This window comes from Panicum hallii, chromosome 7, assembly GCF_002211085.1.
Source record: "Panicum hallii strain FIL2 chromosome 7, PHallii_v3.1, whole genome shotgun sequence".
NCBI classification, from domain to species: domain Eukaryota; kingdom Viridiplantae; phylum Streptophyta; class Magnoliopsida; order Poales; family Poaceae; genus Panicum; species Panicum hallii.
Window position 1 is genome coordinate 45,849,165 of NC_038048.1, and position 18,274 is coordinate 45,867,438.

The window sequence follows — 18,274 nt, forward strand, 5'->3', positions numbered from 1 at the left end:
AAAAAATTGCTACACTATGTACACTTTTATTGCTCCTTTATATTGCTCCCTTGAGTTAGGATGCTTGCCATAGGATGTTGATGCGCCTGTCTGTATGCCACAATGTCATGCTGAATGATCTGCAGCAGATATTCCATAACGTGTATATCATGGATTGTACTAGATTTGATCGATTCCAAGTCTGTGTTGCCCACGTTAAGAGACCTCCTTTTCTTGTCCTATCTGATGGTATTATGGTGGTATATATAGTAGTTAGCTGCCGCTCCTATCTGAATCTGCATGCACTTGTCCTCTCAAGTCGGCAGTTGGCCTGAACCAAATCGGTCTCCGCAACGGGCCACCACCGTTGGGGTGCACGAGCGGCTCGAAGCCGCCGGCGCATCCCCGACGCAGATCGAGGACGATCGCGGCGTGGCCGGACAAATCCGCGGTGTAGACGCTGTTCGCCTTGAGACCGCTGCACCCGCATGTCACGGCGGCATAGAACGGGTAGCTCCGCCCCACGAAGAGCGCGCGGTCGCCGCAGAGGTCGGCCACGGGCCGCCACACGCCGTCGCCAGCGTCGAGCTCGCGGAGAAAAACGCCGCGAGCGCGGATGCTCGGCTGCTCGGTGTGGACCACGGCCATTCCACCCCCCATGACGCGCCTGACAGGTTACCTTTTGCCTAGCGAGGAAATCAGGCCCCTCCCCCTCTCGCCGTACGTGCAAACCAGCAGAAGGCAGCCGCTGGTCGACGTGGCCAGGCTGAACCTCCGCTGGAACCGTAGTAGATCGATCTGAATCTCCGGTGCACGCACCACTTGGGGATAATTGGCTGCGCCGTCCATGTCCCAAAAATAGACGTGGCCGCTCAAGCTGACGGCGAATATCTTCCCGTCGTGGGCAGGGCAATGGTGTCCCCGTACGTCATCGATCCCGCGGGGTGGTTCCTCAACGCCGTCCAGCAATCATCTCCGCCGCCGTGAACGCCAGCAAACAGCTGAACATTGCGAAGGCGAGGTAGCCGTTCCGGTGCGCCGGCGTCCAGCACAGTGCCGCCTGTTGGAAACGGTAGACGGACCTCGGCGCGACGCAGAGCACGTCATCCTCTATCTATGGTCACCCTGGGGATGGTGGTGAAGGAGGGCGGGCGGACCCCGTCGCCGGTGACGGGGTTTAGGAGCTCGACGTCGAACGCGGCGTCCATGGTGACGAGCCAGCCGTCCTTGGCGCCGACCCACCACCTGTTCCTGAGCCCCTCGGCCTCGGCGTGGAAGGATTTGCCCGAGGACACGTCGTTCAGGGCGAAGGTGGCCGCCTTGTCGCCGTCCGGGGCGGAGGTGAGCACCGTGGGGGCGCCAGACCGCAAGCGACGGGGAGCCTCCTCGCACGCGGCGGCCCAGGACTTGCAGACGGCGGGGAAGCGAAGGGCGCTGAAGGCGTCGAGGCGGTCCACGGCGTGGCTGCACAGCTCCGGCAGGAGGTCTGCCCATGGGGCGGCGGCCATGTCGGTCGAGGTCGACCGCCGCATCGTCGAGAACTCGGAGATGCAGCTGGCTGCAATCGATCAGGACATGACATGCATTGTCATCGCTGTGAGCGCGTGCGTTTGGTTTGTATCCATATTTATGGTAATATTTTTCTTCTACTGTGTAGATTCTACTCGTCAATGATTTGTAAAAATGTGATAAGATTTCTTTAACCATGGCAAGGTGCGGCGCAGAATTTCAACGTCTAACCTTAGCCAGGTGTGGCAGAAAATGTATGGCAATTTCTAGCACTCTAGGCATACAACCAAATGCCCGTAATCTGATCTGATGAGCCCAAAGCTGGCCTCTCCCGATTATAGTAGGAAAATCGGACACGTACACGTCCGGAGCCCCGTACAAGTGAGATTCGTACTAGTACTTACATGCCTTGGATCCGGTTTGCACGGGGGACGAAGCGTGCATCTCCTTGGCTGACATGGACGGGCGCGGAGCTCTTTCAGTTTGCTGGCAGTGGCAGGCCGCCGGCTTGCGTACCTGCCGCGGGAGCGTCCAGACTTCAGAAGAACAGCGCCGCCGTTGCTTGAGCACTGCGGGACACCTAAGAGGCTAACACCTAGGAACAGGTTAGAGGAAGTTGAAGGAAATGACAGATGCTTATCTCTAAGAACGAACCTGTCATCAATTATCACTAGAATTTATCTATCAATACTGATGTGCACTTCGGAAATCACAAGATCTTCAGGAGGCTGGAGCCTGCAGAGCAGTTCCTCCTGTTATGTCGCTTCAGCCTTCAGTCTGACGGTCTGAGTAGCTAGGTGATTTTGTGCCGACGAGGAACGCTTGGGCCGTGGGCTCTGTCCGGTGGCGCAATGGGCCAGATGTAACAGTGTAGCACCGAAAAACTCGCGCTCTGTCAGGCTAAAAATCTGGAGATTTGAAAACTGAGCTCGTGAAGCAAATAAAATTAACGTGAAAATTTGCACGCCCTTGCAACGACGGGATAGGGACATGTTCGTCTTCCAATCCGAAACTGAATTTGAGTGTTTTGACTGACGTTAACGTGCAAATCGAGTATGCTTGCTTTCTTATCAGATTGTTTGTTTAAACAGATGTGCGCATGCGGATACGCATACTCATATCACCAAAGATGCTACTACAGTAAGCTCCTTGTAATAAATAAAATAAAAATGATGTGCCATGGAAGCGAGATCGGGGTCGCGCGATTGGATCAGTAGTGTGGCAATCAGAAGAAAACACGACGCGCCGGTGGTTGGGACATGGCCACATGGGAGCCGTCGAGTGGACATGAAGAGACGGCCTGGCCGAGCTCTTCGGATGGGCAGGCAGATCCCACCTGCAGGACAGCATGGACTGCAAATAAGATGTGCCATATTTTTAATGGAAAAATATTGTCTGTAAGAGTTTTTGTCCATGCGTTAGGTCCTCAGTTTATTACTAGAGGAACGGACATCTTATCTCATATTTCTAGTTCCTTCATGTTATGCGAATTTGTTATTAGCATCTGTTATGGACGGCTAATGTCACTCACTGAACATGCTCTAATACCCCATCCCCTGCCTTGAGCACCCGAAACTAAGATAGCATGCAAATTGCCTAGGAATGCAAGTGGGTATCCAATTATATTTTATGGGTCAACTAAATAATTATGATTCTAGTTCATTCCTCCTCCTAAATTAATTAGGTACGATGCCATCCTAATTCATTTTATTAAATTTTTAGAGCGACCCAATGACCCAAAATAAATATAATTTGCATCCCTAAAATTGCCTCGTCCTTACAGGATCGGTGGATTGGAGTGCATTTGACTACTGCAACTGGAAGTTGGCGTGCAAATAATTTTGTGTTCTCCTATGTTTTAGGTTGTTGTTTCCTTATCTAAAAAAATTGATCTAGTTTGTTTGAAAGATGCTCGCGTGCGAATATGCCTATTCATACCATCAGAGCGATGCTTCCTAAATTCGTTCTAAAGAACTCAAAGTCAATGCGTGCCTGTTCTAGCAATGCGACGAAGAAAGATCAACCCTGAAATTGGATCAGTCGTGCACCAATAAGAAACCACACCGGTGGTTGGGAGCCGTCGTCAGATGGTGGACATGGAGGCACGGCCGAGGGCTCTCACCTCTCAAATTGCAGGGAGCAGATCGATCATGACCGCACCGGAGCAGCGTCGGCGTTTGGTTACCTACCATGTGAATGAACACTGAACAACTAACGCCGGGCTCTGCAGAGGAAGTTTAAGGAAATGGATAGTGATTGATCAAGGACTAGATGCTTATCTCTCTCAGTGTCATATTGATTAACAAACTGATGCTCAATTGCTCACCTGGTTCAAACTCTTTCCTCGAAGGTCAGTGCGGTCACATGTGTTGAGTCCCTGCACGAAATTTAATTTTGTCCTCAAGAGGCTCAAGTTGTTCATGCTAATAAAAAAACATTGTGGATCAGGAGGAGGCAAATAAACACTGATCACATCAGCTAGCCGGTGTATAAATAGGGCAAAAGTTAAGGTGAGAACAGGAGAGTACCTTCCCTTAGGAACACACAAGAGAAAAGAGAGGGCGAGCAAGCAAGGCCGAAGCCTAGGATGGGTGCGCTCCTGCTCCTCCACGTCCTCCTCGTCGCGGTGGCGGCGAGGGCTCCTGCCGCTCAGGCATGGGGCAAGGAGGGCCACTACATGGTGTGCAAGATCGCCGAGGTACCTGAACGAGCTGGCCCAAGTCAAGCACTTGGGTTGCTTCGTCATCAGCCTCGTTTTGGAAGCTGGGTTTGTAACCTGACTCGGCTGTTCTGCAGAGCTTTCTGACGGAACAGGCCTCGACGGCGGTGAAGAACCTGCTGCCGGGGTGGGCCGGCGGCGACCTCGCGGAGACGTGCTCGTGGGCGGACCAGCAGCGGTTCCGGTACCGCTGGTCCAGCCCCCTGCACTTCGCCGACACGCCGGGGGACTGCAAGTTCGACTACGCCAGTAAGCCCCTCCCGGACTCCGATCAACATTGTTCCATGCAATCTTGCTGCAGTTTCAGAATTCAGAGTGTCCGATCAGATCAGATCGTCTCTGGTTTACCATGTCGCGAGCCGCGACCCAACTTTGCTTCAGGAAAAACATTGACGCGAATAGCTAGAGGTCGATCGCTTTGGACGGCACGTCGCTGTCATGCCTCATGCGTACGTTTACTCGCTACAGAAGCAACCGGCGTCTGCCAAGTGGTTGGGCCGTTGGAATTCAGGGATCAGACGGAAAAGGGCGTCCGGTGAAGAAGTTCCCGTACTTGAAGGATCTCAAGGGAATATACTGTATCCAGTATGATTCGGCCTGCTAAATTTGTTTGCGACCTGCCTGCCGATCTTGAGAGGATGCGTCGATGCATAGGTCTCCTTGCTTGTTTGGTTGGGCAAGCAAGTTAGGCTCTCGTCATGGTCATCTCCACATATGGCAGGCATAACCAATTCCCTGCCTGCTCCTGCTAGATGTTTGCTTGATATTGATAGCAGTAATGATTAACTCCTATTGTGCAAGTTGCAATGAAGGCATGCAGGTCTCGTGTAGTACTACTTTACAAGTTAAAACCTTTTTCCCCCTTAAGTATAGAAAACAAGAACGAACCAAAGGTAGCTGAAGATGCCAGTACAAACTGTACGTCTGTACCTGAAGTTCAGAGCTTATCTTATGGTTGGCACTTTTGAGCAGGGGACTGCCACAACACGAAAGGAGAGAAGGACATGTGCGTGGTCGGAGCAATCAACAACTACACCGCCGCGCTGAAGGACTCGTCAAGTCCTTGTAAGCATCGATCATACTATGTGAGCTGCCATAGCTACCATGCGCATCGTAAGAGCTGGTCTCAGGCCACACCTGACCTCCTTTGCCTTTGCCTGCACTTCCATCAGATGATCCGACCGAGAGCTTGATGTTCCTGGCGCACTTCGTCGGCGACGTCCATCAGCCCCTCCACTGTGGCCATACCGAAGATCTCGGCGGCAACACCATCATCGTCCACTGGTACAGAAGGAAGAGCAACCTTCACCATGTACGCTACCTTCTTGACGAACAGAGTATCATCAACCCACTGCTTTCAGTTTACATGTTCTGACATCTAGCAACTCGTATTGTTCCAGGTGTGGGATGTGAACGTTATTGAGACAGCCATGAAGGATTTCTACGACAACGATCTAAGCACCATGATACAGGCCATCCAGCAGAACATCACTGTAAGTACAAGTGCATCCATCACTTGAGCTTTTGCCTTGTTAGCCCTGGTGGGAAGCAGTGTTTGATTGGGTTCTGGTGGTTCAGGAGGAGTGGGCTAACGAAGAGAAACAGTGGGAGACGTGCCGTAGCCGGACAAAGACTTGTGCCGACAAGTATGCTCGTGATACTGCTTCAGAAGAAAACTCAAAGTCTTCACTCTTCAGAGACTAACTGATGAAAACAAAATAATGCAGGTACGCTGAAGAGAGCGCAAAGCTGGCCTGCAAGGCGTACGAGGGTGTTGAACAGGACTCCACCTTAGAAGGTAGGTTCTCATTACTACATGAAGTTAAGTTTGTGAGGCTAATGATTTGCTTATAACTCCATTCGGAAGAGAAGAGATGTTGATAACTGAATATGTGATCCACTTGAAACTGAACTGCAGATGACTATTTCTTCGCTGCGCTGCCCGTAGTTCAGAAGAGGATTGCCCAAGGAGGTGTGAGGCTTGCTGCAATACTCAACAAGCTATTCCGTGGGAACAGCAAGCTACAGAGCAGCTGATTCAATTAGAAATTAAACAATTGAAGGTGGGGAGGAATTGGTCTGCATTCTGAACTAGAATAAGATTATCTTGTCTGACAATGTAACTTTAGTGATCAGATCACGACCATGACTAGATGTATTTTCTATTCGTCAGAGTAGCTCATGATTTGTTACAGAATTGATGAAGCACTCGTACGTAATGCGTAAGTGTGCAGTAGATGGTGTATTCACCTGTGTATCCCTGTATCTGTGTGTCTTTCAGCTTGATGTAAGAAGAAATGTAACGAAATGAATAGAAGAATTTGTGGATGCATGGATCGATAGTATGAGAACATAAAACTTTACCCACCGTTATGCATAGATGCTGATGTGTATTGTTAAATCATACCAGTTACCATACCACCCTACATGCACACAAGCTGAGTGCCAAGAGCCTTTCAATCGACACAATTCGGTGAACTGCAGAGGAGGCCTAGATTCACAGCAAGATCTTGTCTTGGTGACGATTCTTTCTGCACATTTCGGATCAAACTGTAGCTGTCTTTTGCCGGAATGGTAGCAACACCCTCGCCGGAGTCAATCATCCATCACCGTCAGATGTCCCCAGTCCATTCAGCAGTTCCAGAGCAGACGCCGGACATGGACACTGTTGTACGCGCTCGGGCACCGGCTCGATGGGCTATAGCTTCCTCACCGTCTCAGCCCAAGGGCTAGGCGCTACGGACGCGGGCGCCGCGGCGGCGCCCGAGTTGCCGGAGGAGCTATCGAGCTATAATAATATTATATAACTGATATTTGTAAGCAATTTTCTTTACTGGGTACTGATATTTCTAAAGCTGGCCCAAGTGGCAGAGATAGGGCCGGAGATACTACAAGCGCTGATTGGTGCGAGCCCCGAGTTGGCGCCGTGATGACGCATGAGGGTCTTAGGCAAAAGCCTTGCGCAGCTTGGGCTGACGCATACAATGGCAACGTCCTTGGATTCCGTTTGCCTTGTTGAAGGCATTGTGATGACCCTAACCTTATTTCCTTAGGTGAAAACCAAGTCTGGATGTCCGAATAGGCGATGCTGGTATACTTGTGCAGGCATCATCTTTAAGGAATTCTTCATGCTTTTCTTGCCATCGACATGGGTGCTCTGGTTGGTTTCAACAGTCTTTACTCTTTGTGTGCTGGGTGTTGGTCATTTGGTCGTAGCTATTTTGGTTTTCCAGTGGCGGTAACGTGCTTCATTGATTATGAAGTTAAGGTGGTCGCTCTCTCGGCACCAAGCTTAGGTGGTGGCTCGTCCCTCGGCAAGGATAGGACTTCGCGCTTGGTGGCTATTCAAGCTTGTGGTCTTTGAATTGTATGACTGGTTATCCTTATGCTTGTGTTTTAGTGTTGTATTTGAGTATTATATTGTGTTGAGTGGCTTTTGAGTTGCCGCGTTGTTTTATTCCTCTTCTTATTAATGAAATACATGCTCCGGTATGTTTTCGGGAAAAAAAATGCCTGCCGTCGGTAAAGCTTCCCAAATACTCCCTTTTGTTCCTTCATTACTCGTTGGCTCCTATCAAAGCAGAATTAGCAATCCCATTACTGTTCCGGTCGATGCAAACGGCATGGATAATAATGTTTAAGTAGGAATGCTGCAATCGGATCGGATCACTCGTGCAGCTCAAGACCAGAAAAAAAAATCACATCGGGGTGCCTTGTTGGTTGGTGGACACAATAAAGGCACGCGCGCCAGGGAGTCACTACGCAAAGCAAAACAGCGAGTGCCGCACCGCGCACCTGCCATGGTTTGTTTTGCCCATCTTTTTGCTGATCATGTCGCGGGTCGCTGGTGCAAACACTGCTGGCGACGTGAGTCGCGTGTGGACTAGTACATCATCAATGGCATCTTGGATTTTGCAAGAGGGAGGGAATCCTCCTGTCACTGGAGCAGCAGACGGCGTCGGTTTGCCTGTAGCGTGTATAAAGGCAGTAGAGCGAGGTGGTCGAGTATAGTGAGAGGTGAGAAGGAATCTGAAAGCTTCATTGCAACAGAGAGAGTGCCACAGGGGGGATGGCTGCACGGCTAGCTGCCAGGAATATGGGATTGCGGCTTGTTCAGGTCCTCCTCGTCGCGGTGGCGGCGGGAGCTCCTGCCGCCCACGCATGGCGCAAGGAGGGCCACTACATGGTGTGCAAGATCGCCGAGGTAACAGAACACAAGCTTCAGGTAATTGTTGGAGAGGCTGATCGATAGGATTTCTGATGAGCTGAGAACTGCTGCGCGCGTACGTGCGCAGAGCTTTCTGACGATCGAGGCCTCGGCGGCGGTGACGAGCCTCCTGCCGGGGTGGGCCGGCGGCGAGCTCGCGGCGACGTGCTCGTGGGCCGACGACGAGCGGCGCCGGTACCCGTGGTCGGGCGCACTGCACTTCGCCGACACGCCGGGCGACTGCCAGTTCTTCTACGACAGTAATAAGCTACCTAGGCTCTCCATCATCGCCGGCATCCTAAACAACCTCAGCTTGCTGGCGTGTTGCGGTCTGATGGTTCTTGTACTATCTTTGGCCAGGGGATTGCCACAACACGAAAGGAGAGAAGGACATGTGTGTAGTTGGAGGAATCAACAACTACACCGCAGCCCTGATGAACTCGTCTGCTCCATGTAAGCTTCAATATAATCATCCAGTAAAAGCTACTCTGACGCGCATTGTATAAGCTGACACTGCTTCTGACACTGTCACCAGTGGTTGATCTGACCATAAGCCTGATGTTCCTGGCGCACTTCGTCGGCGACATCCACCAGCCCCTCCACTGCGGCAACACCGTCGACTTCGGCGGCAACACCATCATCGTCCGCTGGTACAACACGACGACGACCAACCTCCATCGCGTACGTTGAATCGAAAAGCAGAATCGTCAGATCTTACGTTCAACTGCTTAAATCTTCGTGACACGTCCAGAATCAAACCAACACTTTTCGCATGGTTTTGACAGGTATGGGATTTGGACATCATCGAGAAAGCCATGAAGGACTTCTACAACGACGACCTGAGCATCATGACACAGGTCATTATGCAGAACATCACTGTAAGTACAAAGGGGCTCTCCGGCACTCCATAGCGTGCTTCACTTCAGCTTTCGCCATGTCAGTGCTGGGAACTAGCGACTGATCGAGCTAGTTGTTGTCGTGCAGGAGGCGTGGTCTGAAGAAGAGAGGGAGTGGGAGGCATGCTCTAGCCGAACAAAGACTTGTGCTGACAAGTGAGCTCGTGATCTGCAACAAGTTGATCAAGCTTTGTTTAGAATTAAGTAAGCCTGATGATATTCAGAGGCGGCTAACGGCTGAAAGCATATGCAGGTACGCTATGGAGAGTGCAGAACTGGCGTGCGACGTGGCGTACGCGGGTGTTGAGCAGGGCTCCATCTTAGGAGGTAGGCTCTGATGACCAGATCAAATAATTTCGTGAGCTTACTAGAGAAATGTGAGTATGTGACGCGATTCATCGGAAATTGGAAATGCAGACGACTATTTCTTCTCTGCGCTGCCGGTTGTTCGGAAGAGAATCGCGCAAGGAGGGGTGAGGCTCGCTGCAATACTCAACAGGATCTTCGGTGAGAGCAGCAAGCCGCACAGCAGTTGAACCCGGAGGCATTAAGGGAGAAGAAGGGCAAGGAGATGGTTGCCATGATCAATCAGAATAAGATCGTCCTGTCTGAAAAATGTTAATTCAGCCATTCACATCACTGCTCTGTCGGATTTACTTTCAATTTGTCGGAGTTTCTTTCCTTGGAAACCAAAGGAATTTATTTATGACGCACTTTGCGCGTACCGTGGAGTACGATGTAGATTTTGTGCAAAATTTAGTACGGTCACTCACTGTAAAGCGTTTCCTGAACTTGATCACTGACACTTCTTGCGTTCCTTCCATTGGTGGATTCAGGGCAAGGCTGCAGGCTGCAACATAGGTCTAGCCATTGCCAAGTGAAAGTGACATTCCCCCCAAACAATGGCCAAGAGCAACATTAGCCTTACATTTGCGCACGAGAATCTGTGGAACTAATAGTTGCAAGTCATGAGTGGTGCGAAATACATAATCTGTACTTATAACTCTTCTTTACTAACTCTTGATTTCCCACACGCAGCAGCAATCAAGTTGTCTTCTGTTAAGTAACTCAGTACTGTGTCCCCAACCACGGTAAAAAATCAACAAAGAAAGGGGCAAGCCGAGCCTTTTTTTTTTTGATCTATGTTACAGAAGAAACAATGGTCTATATGTTCTCGACACCAAAACAGAACTGAAATCAGAGCTCCAAAGACACTCGATACAAGTAAAAAAGAAGCAACCTCCTTTTGAACAAATCCACAGACAACAAGATTTAGTCAACCAATGAGGTCGAGATTCATTCTTCAGCAGCAGATTAGTGAAGCGTGAGTCCAATGTAGATTGTAAATTCATGCACACCTAACACCCATGTTGGGTGCTTGAGAATGCTGATAAGGTGAAGTTTACAATAGCTTCAGACCACCAGTGACATCATCGACCATATCTGCTGGCCCTGCCCAGTTGGAAAAGTAAGGCCAGCAAAAGAACATCAGTACGAATATAAAGAACATGCTAACGTGAATTGAATGCAACTTACCAAGAATAGCCATGACTGTTCTTGAATCTACAGAAAGTTTAAGTTTAGAGAAAAGGAAAATTCAATTAGATGGGGAAAAAATGATAAAGAAGACAAAATTATAAGTTAAAACTCGAACAACTCACTTGGAGCAATCTGTGTTCTTCCAGCGTCTATGGTTATGTGAGTTGGCAGATTGAAAGACTTTGCTCTCCCCTGCATCAAATCAAAAAGGGGAAATTTAGACATTCTGGAGTAAGGAACAAAAGTGATATGTTAAACACAACAAAAGAAAAATCCGGACAAGTTCATTTATTTTTTATCAAAAACTGTTGGGAGTTCCCCACAGAGAGCAATCAGCCAAATCCTTGTCACGTTTCAGGGAACTACCAGGCAAGCTTTTAGTTTCACATTAAATTAGGTAAAAATTGGAGCAAAAGATTTCTCTAAAAGAATGATAAAGCATCACACCATGCAAGTACCAAGTGCTCCATTTTTAGAAAGTAAATTCATCAATTCAAGAAATGATAAAACTATTTCAGGATGAGGTATTATTTTCCGCTCATGCGCATCTCATCATGTTCGGATCTCGGAAAAGCAGTTTCAACATAGTCAATATGCAAGAAGAAAGAACATTTACTTGTAGAATAAGCATATCTTCCTCGCTCTCTATTTTCACAACCACTTTAACTTGCCCACACCGTTCCCACCTGCAAAAAATGAAAAGTAGAGAGTAAGGCAAATTTGGCATTTGTTTTGCTATGTTAGTAGAATATGAAGTTGAACATTTGGAAGAATCTTCAAGCAACATAAAAAGCTGTTGCGGAGCAATACCTTCTTAGTGATTTTGGTGCTCTCAGTTGGAGTTTTTTGAACAGGCCAAGAGTTGCATGGCTACAAAAACAGAGAGGAAGCCAACATACTTAAACAATACTCAAACTTCAATAAACAAATAACAGACACGCAGATGTGATTATGCTAACTCTTTCAGTGCTGAAGGTTATGAATGAAGTGCTGGAGGCAAAGATCAGCATCGATTTTGTGGCCTGGTAATTTAATTCATCAAAGCTAAATGTCCACATGTTTCATGGCCAAAATAAAGAGTGGATGTCATGTGAAAATGGCACAAATATTGAAAATGGTGAAAATTCATTAAAAACATTGAGAAACACATCATTGATATTAACGATGCATTCTCTATGGAAACTGAAGTTGAATGGCTGTCTGGCTAAAGACGACTGACTAAAAAAAATTATATTGGCTCATTTCCACTTTGTGGAAGGCAGAAAACTTTGGATGTCGCATAAGTACTGCCGTGTGAAGCAACAACGATAAAAGGTAACACTGATTTTGCTATCGACATGCAATTGATGAAATTGTATTGGATGAGAGACTCAGATGGGATAGCTAGAATTGCAAAACTGTCATGTTTCAGCCAAACAAACTACAGAATGGTTAGTGACTATATGAGTCCAGGTCATACCCCCAGTTTCTCCATCTATCTGACTTTTGATGGAACGAATAATCCTAGACAACATTATGCACTTTCGTGTATGGTAGACACCATAAGCAAACCAGATGACAGGTACATAATGATATTGTCTAATTCAAAATAGTGAGTAACTGCCAGCATAGAAAGAAAAAGGAGATTGCCACCATGTGCCAATGAAATGACCAATTTCTTTGTTCTACTAATCACTGTACTGACAAAACTATCAGTCCAGGTTCCACAGTTTGTTCATTAGTAATACAATGTTTCGTTCATCATAAATGCCTGAAAGCACATCATGACCCTAACGGCACCTCAAACCATCATTGGTTCAAAAATAACCTGTGCTAGAGACAAGACAATCAGGCTTTGGTCCAATGGATCTTATCGTCCATCAAACAACTTTGAAAACCGCATAGTGCACACTAAGCAAACATTTTGTGTGACTAGAGACTAGCGAGCTCGGTTCACTTCCTCCCAGTATATACCTGTCTCAAAACGACGCTACAGTGAAGGAACGTCTCACCTGCATTGTGCAGCGATTTTCCCCTTCCCCATCTTCAAATCATTCCTGACGACCAGCACCTACCATCAAAGCAAAAGCCAGCGTAATTTGGCATTATTGCCCTCATCGTCCACTAGAGTACCATCCAACAGATCAAACTAGTAGAATCATGAACCAAGTCTCCAGTACCATCTTGAAATCTTCTATAATCTCGGCGAGGTTCTCGATCTCCAGGGGACTGGCGGCAGCCTGAGCCTGGGCCCTCTCCGCCTCCCTGGCGGAGTCGGACTTGGTCACCACGTTCCGCGCCCAGAAGAGCAGCCGGAGCCCGGTCCTCTTCTGACCGGCCGCTCGCTTCGCGGCACGGCTGCGGCCGGAGTTTTCGTCATCATCTTCTTCCGAGTCGTCCTCGGAGTCGTCATCGGAGCCGCCCTCGGGGCCGACGGCCGCGGCGTGGCGGGTAAGGGCGAGGAGGTAGCCCAGCGCGAAGCAGCCTGCGGCCCCGGCGACGGCGGTGGCGGCTGCGGGGAGCGCGGCGGCCGTTGGGAGCGAGAGGACGGAGGCCGACGCGCCCATCGGGATCGCCGTCGCCGGTCACCGGCAGCGGCGGCGTTGGTGGTGGTTGCTGGTAGGGTGGGTATCAGACTACGCTACCTGGGGTTTGGGGACTGGGTTTGGTTTGGGGAAGCAAGTCGATTCTGACCTGTGGGTCCGCTTGATCAGTGGGTGGCACCCGGCACATGCAGCACAGGCTGCATTGGCGTCGGCCTAGAGGAGTTTCCTTTGGTTTGGGCCAGGCGGAATCCGAAGGCGAAGGTTTGAGCCCTATTTGGGCCTGCTTGCCAGTTGCCACTGAGCTGGGCCGATACAAGAGCAAGCCTCGCGTTTAGCCCAGTAGAGAGCTTTCCAGAGAAACCCTAATCCTCCTCGGGGTGGTATATAAGCCTGCGCTTGCAGCCGCCGCATTTCCCTAGCCCCTTGCGCCACCACACAACCACCCGGCAGGGAGACCATCGGCGCCGAAGATGGTGTCTCTCAAACTCCAGAAGCGCCTCGCGGCGAGCGTCCTCAAGTGCGGCAAGGGCAAGGTCTGGCTCGACCCCAATGAAGTCAGCGAGATCTCCATGGCCAACTCCCGTAAGGCCCCGCTCTGCTTCCTTTCTCCTCCGGCTCCCGCTTGGTACCCTACTCGCGCCGCGTTGCTCGTTGATATCGCTCAGCTGTTTGGTGTAGCACCGTGCGGGGTTGCGGTATTGATCTGGGGCGCTGCGGCGGGTCGGGATAGGTTAGTGGCGGACCGACCAATGGGGAAAGCTAGGCCGGCCCCGCTACCTAGTTATGGCGGCGTGAACACCACACCGTCGGAATTGGAGATGCGACCTGTGCCACGGCGCTGATTACTGCTTCCGATCCGTTCGTCGGGGCGCAGCAGTTTGGGAAGAAGATTAAAGTGGTATTAGTTCACGGGGTAGATGGAACTCTCCAATTTTTTAGGCCGGGGAGACCGTTGTCGTTGCGTCTCGTTTTTACGGCCTCACGGTCATGGGGGCAGCGTGGCTCGGACTTGACGTTGACGAGTTAGCTGCGGGCAAGTAGTGGCGGCCGTGGCGCTGACAAGCTTGGAATCCTGGATCCCCCGTGCTAGTTCTGCCCCTCTGCGTATGTGATGTCCATTGGGGCGAACTAGTGATTTAGATGGATGTTAGACAGCTGCATGGACTTCAATTTTGCTGATTTCTTTATTGGGATGGCACTCGTCTTGGTACTGATTCAATAATGTTGTTTATTAATGCATAAACGAATTTAAGGTAGTACTTGGAAATTAGGTATATTAGTACTTGTAATACCTGCTTCATAGAAACAATTATCAGGTTACAAAGCTTTTGCTTGGTGCTCAAAAGTTGATATGGGAATGGTTTTAAGATCTTTCTTATGTGTCTATATATTTGTCTCACCCTTAGGTTGTAATTGATCCAGTTATAGTATTATTAATTGTGTTCGGATAGGGTTCTTCACCCATTTACACCCATTCTTTACTAAAATAACTAGTAAGGTTTATGACATTCATTTAATGTCGTATATTCTACTTTTTGTGAGAATGCCAGTGTTATTATAATATGATTTAGGTATGGCTACTTTAGTATTGGATTACTATGTTGGTCTACACCGCCCTACCAAAGATGTAGTCCTTGCTGGCAACAAACAGACTTCTCTTTTGCATGAAACATTCAAATGATACTCATGCTATTGGAGTTGCTTGTTTTTTTTGTTATACTCTATATTCTAACCTCTGAAAGGACACAAAAATCACTAATATTTTAATATGAAACCTGCAGGCCAGAACATACGGAAGTTGGTCAAGGATGGTTTCATCATCAAGAAGCCTCAGAAGATCCACTCCAGGTCCCGTGCAAGGAGGGCACATGAGGCCAAGCAGAAGGGACGTCACTCTGGATATGGTATGTTTATGCTATAGTTATTTACTCATTTTCTGAGTTCTGTGTATGCATAGCTTGCATTTCATATTTTTATTTTTGATGCCCTGTAAATGTAATCATATCTCTCTCTCTACAGGTAAGCGCAGGGGTACCAGGGAGGCTAGGCTCCCCACCAAGATCCTCTGGATGCGCCGAATGCGCGTTCTTAGGCGCCTGCTGCGCAAGTACCGTGAAGCCAAGAAAATTGACAAGCACATGTACCATGACATGTACATGAAGGTGAAGGGTAACATGTTCAAGAACAAGAGGGTACTCATGGAGAGTATCCACAAGTCCAAGGCTGAGAAGGCCAGGGAGAAGACACTCTCTGATCAGTTTGAGGCCAAGCGTGCCAAGAGCAAGGCAAGCCGTGAAAGGAAGATTGCCAGGAGGGAGGAGAGGTTGGCCCAGGTAAGATAATGTCTTCTTGATTCAAACCTGCATTTATATCTGAAATTCTGTGGACCTGCTGACTTGTATACGGTGCTGGAATGGTTGTTGTGCCCTGTGACCAACTGCACTATGAAATTTTAGCTGCCCTATAGTTGTTTCTTGATCCAATGATGAGACAATCTTAAAATTTATTAATTTTTCTTCTGTTTGGCAATTTGAGACATGGGTTTGAATGTATCAGTTTGGCAATATGTTTTGACTTGCTGTTTGTTCTGAATTGTTTATTTTTAGGTACATGTTTCTTTCCTGAAAGGCTTAGATATTTTCATATATCTTATGTATTTTACTTTTGTTTATATTCCTTGTTGAAATGTATGTTTCGTCCTTGTATAGGGCCCCAGGGAACCTGCAGCACCAGCAGCCGCAGCTCCAGCGCCGGCTGCAGCGTAAGTGTTCTGGCCTTGCACATGCTAGTTCGTTGATTGGATATATCATGTTCCGTTGACATGTTCTTTTGGACATTTCTCGATATCACAGGGCACCGAAGAAGGCCAAGAAGTGAAGGATTGATCCAAAAGCTTTAGCTTTCTGGTATCAGGACTAGCCTAATTTTGGAGCGCCTCTGAGCTGTTTTGCTGTTATATATCCAAGCTGTGTCATGACTCGATATCTCGAATATCATATCTTGTTTGTTGCGTTGGATGATGTAGTAGACTTGATTATGAAGAGTTTCTTTGGAACAAATTATCACAGAATCTGGTTATGCTTTCATGAAACCTAGTTTGATATAGGTTATTGTGGTTTTGCGTGTTGATCTGTGATTCCACTGGTTAACTCCCTTGCTGGGTTCCGCTGATGTCATTACCCGAGCTGTCATTTATCTTGTGGTTTTGTTTGTCTGTGTAGTAATTTGCTAATATCTTTGACGCATCAGGGTTTGTCCCAGCGAATTGTCGATGCTTATATACCAGGGATTCAATCTCTCTTGGGTTTTCGTCCCCTATGTTAGTGTTACCCATGCAGGATGCGTTTCACAGTTTGTCGCATTTTTCAGCATTTTGGCTTGATAGTGGGCTAAGCTAGATTTTGCAGCAGCATTCTAACGCTGATGACCTCCCAGCTGCTGGTTGTCTGCTTTTATGCTAGTCAATTTGCACTAGTCACCCACACCCAGAGGAGCTATAAATTTGCACTGATATGACAGCTTTTATAAGGTTTTCCATGATACTAATCTTGTGCATTCTGTGATGCGCTTGATGGAAATATCAAAGGTAGATACAACGGTAATGCAATATCCGCTGAAACAGGCAAAAAGTGCAAAATTGAAGGAAGATGTCCTCATTTGGACCATTTACACGGGCGGTGCCTACACAACCATATGCACAGAACGTACAGTGCTTATGGGCTCATCATGAGGCAATGGACTGACTAATGGATCAGTGGAAGCGCCTTGTGCAAATGTGGTCATTGAAGGCTGGTGGAAAGAGTCTTTGCAATCACTTGCAAAGATGCAGAGAATAAACATTGCAGCATGGCTAATGTACACGATATGAAACTTATGGAAGGAGAGGAATCCAAGGATTTTCAAGGGCAAACAGGCTTCACCTTTGCAGGTCTTCAATTTCATTAGATAAGAGGTGGACCTGCGACGCTACCGAGTCGTTTTAGTTTGGCGTGTCGATTTTCTTGTTTCAGAGATTCGAGTCTCTAGCTAGTTATTTATGTAATCATCAGACCTATGTAAGGACCAGCATGCTTCTCCTTAAATGCTATGTCTTTTAAAAAAAAACAAAGAAGAATAAGAAGAACCGGAACACAAGAGCAGGGAGTGTTTCCTCACACTGCCCCCCTTCCCATACAGTCGAATATTAGAGCAGTTATAATGCAACATCTGAGGTAGAGCACCTGATAACTGCCCCACCATCGAGGTGATCAATTACAAAAGATTCAGGAAAAAGGATTGCAATTCCTTAACTTCCATGTTGGAAGCAAACAGCTGACATAAAGCTCAACATGAAAGAAGATAGCATTAAAAATTAGTTTGCCAGAAAACGATATCCTGCTTTCTTGGAACTGAAATTAGATAAGAGCAGAGGAAGGGAGGGGATTACTCTGCTTCTAAACAATGTGAGTCTTTTCTCGAATGCTCTAAACAATGTGAGTTGGCGACTGGCGAGCTTATTATGTTTCTAAACGATGTCTTAATCTATGACAATTCACATTCAAGCTGGACAAGGCGACATGATCAGCAGCACCCAAGTCATCTACCTGGCTCAGCTGCGGTGCTGGCCTTCTGGGTTCTCCGCCATGAATTAACTAAACCCAGTCAGTGTCACACGTTGGATTGACCAGCGTTGAGCTCAAGCTTGAGGCCTTCTTCTGACCTTGACAAGAGTCGAAGCACAGGCTCCTCGTATGCTGAAGCCATTGATGGACCAGACAGCTTGTTTTGCTCCTCTTGGCTGCTGGCAGTTGCTTGTCAGGTGCCATGGCGGCTCCCGTCGAAGACGGCGACTCGGCGAGATGCGAGGGAGGCAGCGGCGCCCACGCGTCCGTCGGGTCCCAGCTAAGGGATGGAGCCGCGA

At 48.2% G+C, this 18,274-nt stretch overlaps 4 protein-coding genes across 5 annotated transcripts; 3 read left to right on the top strand and 1 right to left on the bottom strand.

Annotated features, from left to right (window-relative positions):
* The first annotated feature begins 3,998 nt into the window (after positions 1–3,998).
* Positions 3,999–6,549, top strand: LOC112900320 (endonuclease 2-like). 2 transcript variants are annotated; one of them, XM_025969135.1, is made up of 8 exons: positions 3,999–4,186; positions 4,285–4,456; positions 5,180–5,272; positions 5,380–5,519; positions 5,608–5,700; positions 5,786–5,853; positions 5,935–6,005; positions 6,126–6,549. In XM_025969135.1, exons 1-8 carry the CDS (start codon positions 4,076–4,078, stop codon positions 6,242–6,244), a joined length of 867 nt encoding a protein of 288 aa, XP_025824920.1. In that variant the 5' UTR covers positions 3,999–4,075; the 3' UTR covers positions 6,245–6,549. The 2 variants fall into 2 exon arrangements, with proteins under 2 accessions (XP_025824920.1, XP_025824921.1); XM_025969136.1 differs by lacking the exons at positions 3,999–4,186; positions 4,285–4,456 and adding an exon at positions 4,606–5,100.
* A 1,649-nt stretch (positions 6,550–8,198) lies between these two features.
* Positions 8,199–10,133, top strand: LOC112900319 (endonuclease 2-like). Its single transcript, XM_025969133.1, has 8 exons — positions 8,199–8,411; positions 8,503–8,674; positions 8,775–8,867; positions 8,950–9,095; positions 9,200–9,292; positions 9,399–9,466; positions 9,564–9,637; positions 9,728–10,133. Exons 1-8 carry the CDS (start codon positions 8,277–8,279, stop codon positions 9,844–9,846), a joined length of 900 nt encoding a protein of 299 aa, XP_025824918.1. The 5' UTR covers positions 8,199–8,276; the 3' UTR covers positions 9,847–10,133.
* Positions 10,134–10,349: 216 nt separating this feature from the next.
* On the bottom strand, positions 10,350–13,523 carry LOC112900321 (peptidyl-tRNA hydrolase 2, mitochondrial-like). The gene is made up of 7 exons (XM_025969137.1): positions 13,009–13,523; positions 12,841–12,899; positions 11,660–11,719; positions 11,466–11,535; positions 10,972–11,041; positions 10,847–10,873; positions 10,350–10,762 (listed from the first exon to the last, which is right to left on the bottom strand). The coding sequence occupies exons 1-7, from the start codon at positions 13,393–13,395 to the stop codon at positions 10,713–10,715; spliced, it is 723 nt and encodes a 240-aa protein (XP_025824922.1). The 5' UTR covers positions 13,396–13,523; the 3' UTR covers positions 10,350–10,712.
* A 258-nt stretch (positions 13,524–13,781) lies between these two features.
* LOC112901536 (60S ribosomal protein L19-1-like) lies at positions 13,782–16,503 on the top strand. Its single transcript, XM_025970467.1, has 5 exons — positions 13,782–13,956; positions 15,156–15,278; positions 15,394–15,707; positions 16,083–16,135; positions 16,227–16,503. Exons 1-5 carry the CDS (start codon positions 13,845–13,847, stop codon positions 16,249–16,251), a joined length of 627 nt encoding a protein of 208 aa, XP_025826252.1. The 5' UTR covers positions 13,782–13,844; the 3' UTR covers positions 16,252–16,503.
* The last annotated feature ends 1,771 nt before the right edge of the window (positions 16,504–18,274 follow it).

Bases quoted from the DNA above. Each gene is read 5' to 3' on its own strand.
- LOC112900320 (XM_025969135.1), top strand. From the start codon at position 4,076: ATGGGTGCGCTCCTGCTCCTCCACGTCCTCCTCGTCGCGGTGGCGGCG. The intron at 4,187-4,284 runs GTACCTGAACGA...GCTGTTCTGCAG, and splicing joins TGGTGTGCAAGATCGCCGAG to AGCTTTCTGACGGAACAGGC. The intron at 6,006-6,125 runs GTAGGTTCTCAT...ACTGAACTGCAG, and splicing joins ACAGGACTCCACCTTAGAAG to ATGACTATTTCTTCGCTGCG.
- LOC112900319 (XM_025969133.1), top strand. From the start codon at position 8,277: ATGGCTGCACGGCTAGCTGCCAGGAATATGGGATTGCGGCTTGTTCAG. The intron at 8,868-8,949 runs GTAAGCTTCAAT...CACTGTCACCAG, and splicing joins GATGAACTCGTCTGCTCCAT to TGGTTGATCTGACCATAAGC. The intron at 9,293-9,398 runs GTAAGTACAAAG...GTTGTCGTGCAG, and splicing joins TCATTATGCAGAACATCACT to GAGGCGTGGTCTGAAGAAGA.
- LOC112900321 (XM_025969137.1), bottom strand. From the start codon at position 13,395: ATGGGCGCGTCGGCCTCCGTCCTCTCGCTCCCAACGGCCGCCGCGCTC. The intron at 12,900-13,008 runs GTACTGGAGACT...CTTTGATGGTAG, and splicing joins TTATAGAAGATTTCAAGATG to GTGCTGGTCGTCAGGAATGA. The intron at 11,720-12,840 runs GTGAGACGTTCC...CTGTTTTTGTAG, and splicing joins AAAATCGCTGCACAATGCAG to CCATGCAACTCTTGGCCTGT.
- LOC112901536 (XM_025970467.1), top strand. From the start codon at position 13,845: ATGGTGTCTCTCAAACTCCAGAAGCGCCTCGCGGCGAGCGTCCTCAAG. The intron at 13,957-15,155 runs GTAAGGCCCCGC...TGAAACCTGCAG, and splicing joins GATCTCCATGGCCAACTCCC to GCCAGAACATACGGAAGTTG. The intron at 15,279-15,393 runs GTATGTTTATGC...CTCTCTCTACAG, and splicing joins GGGACGTCACTCTGGATATG to GTAAGCGCAGGGGTACCAGG.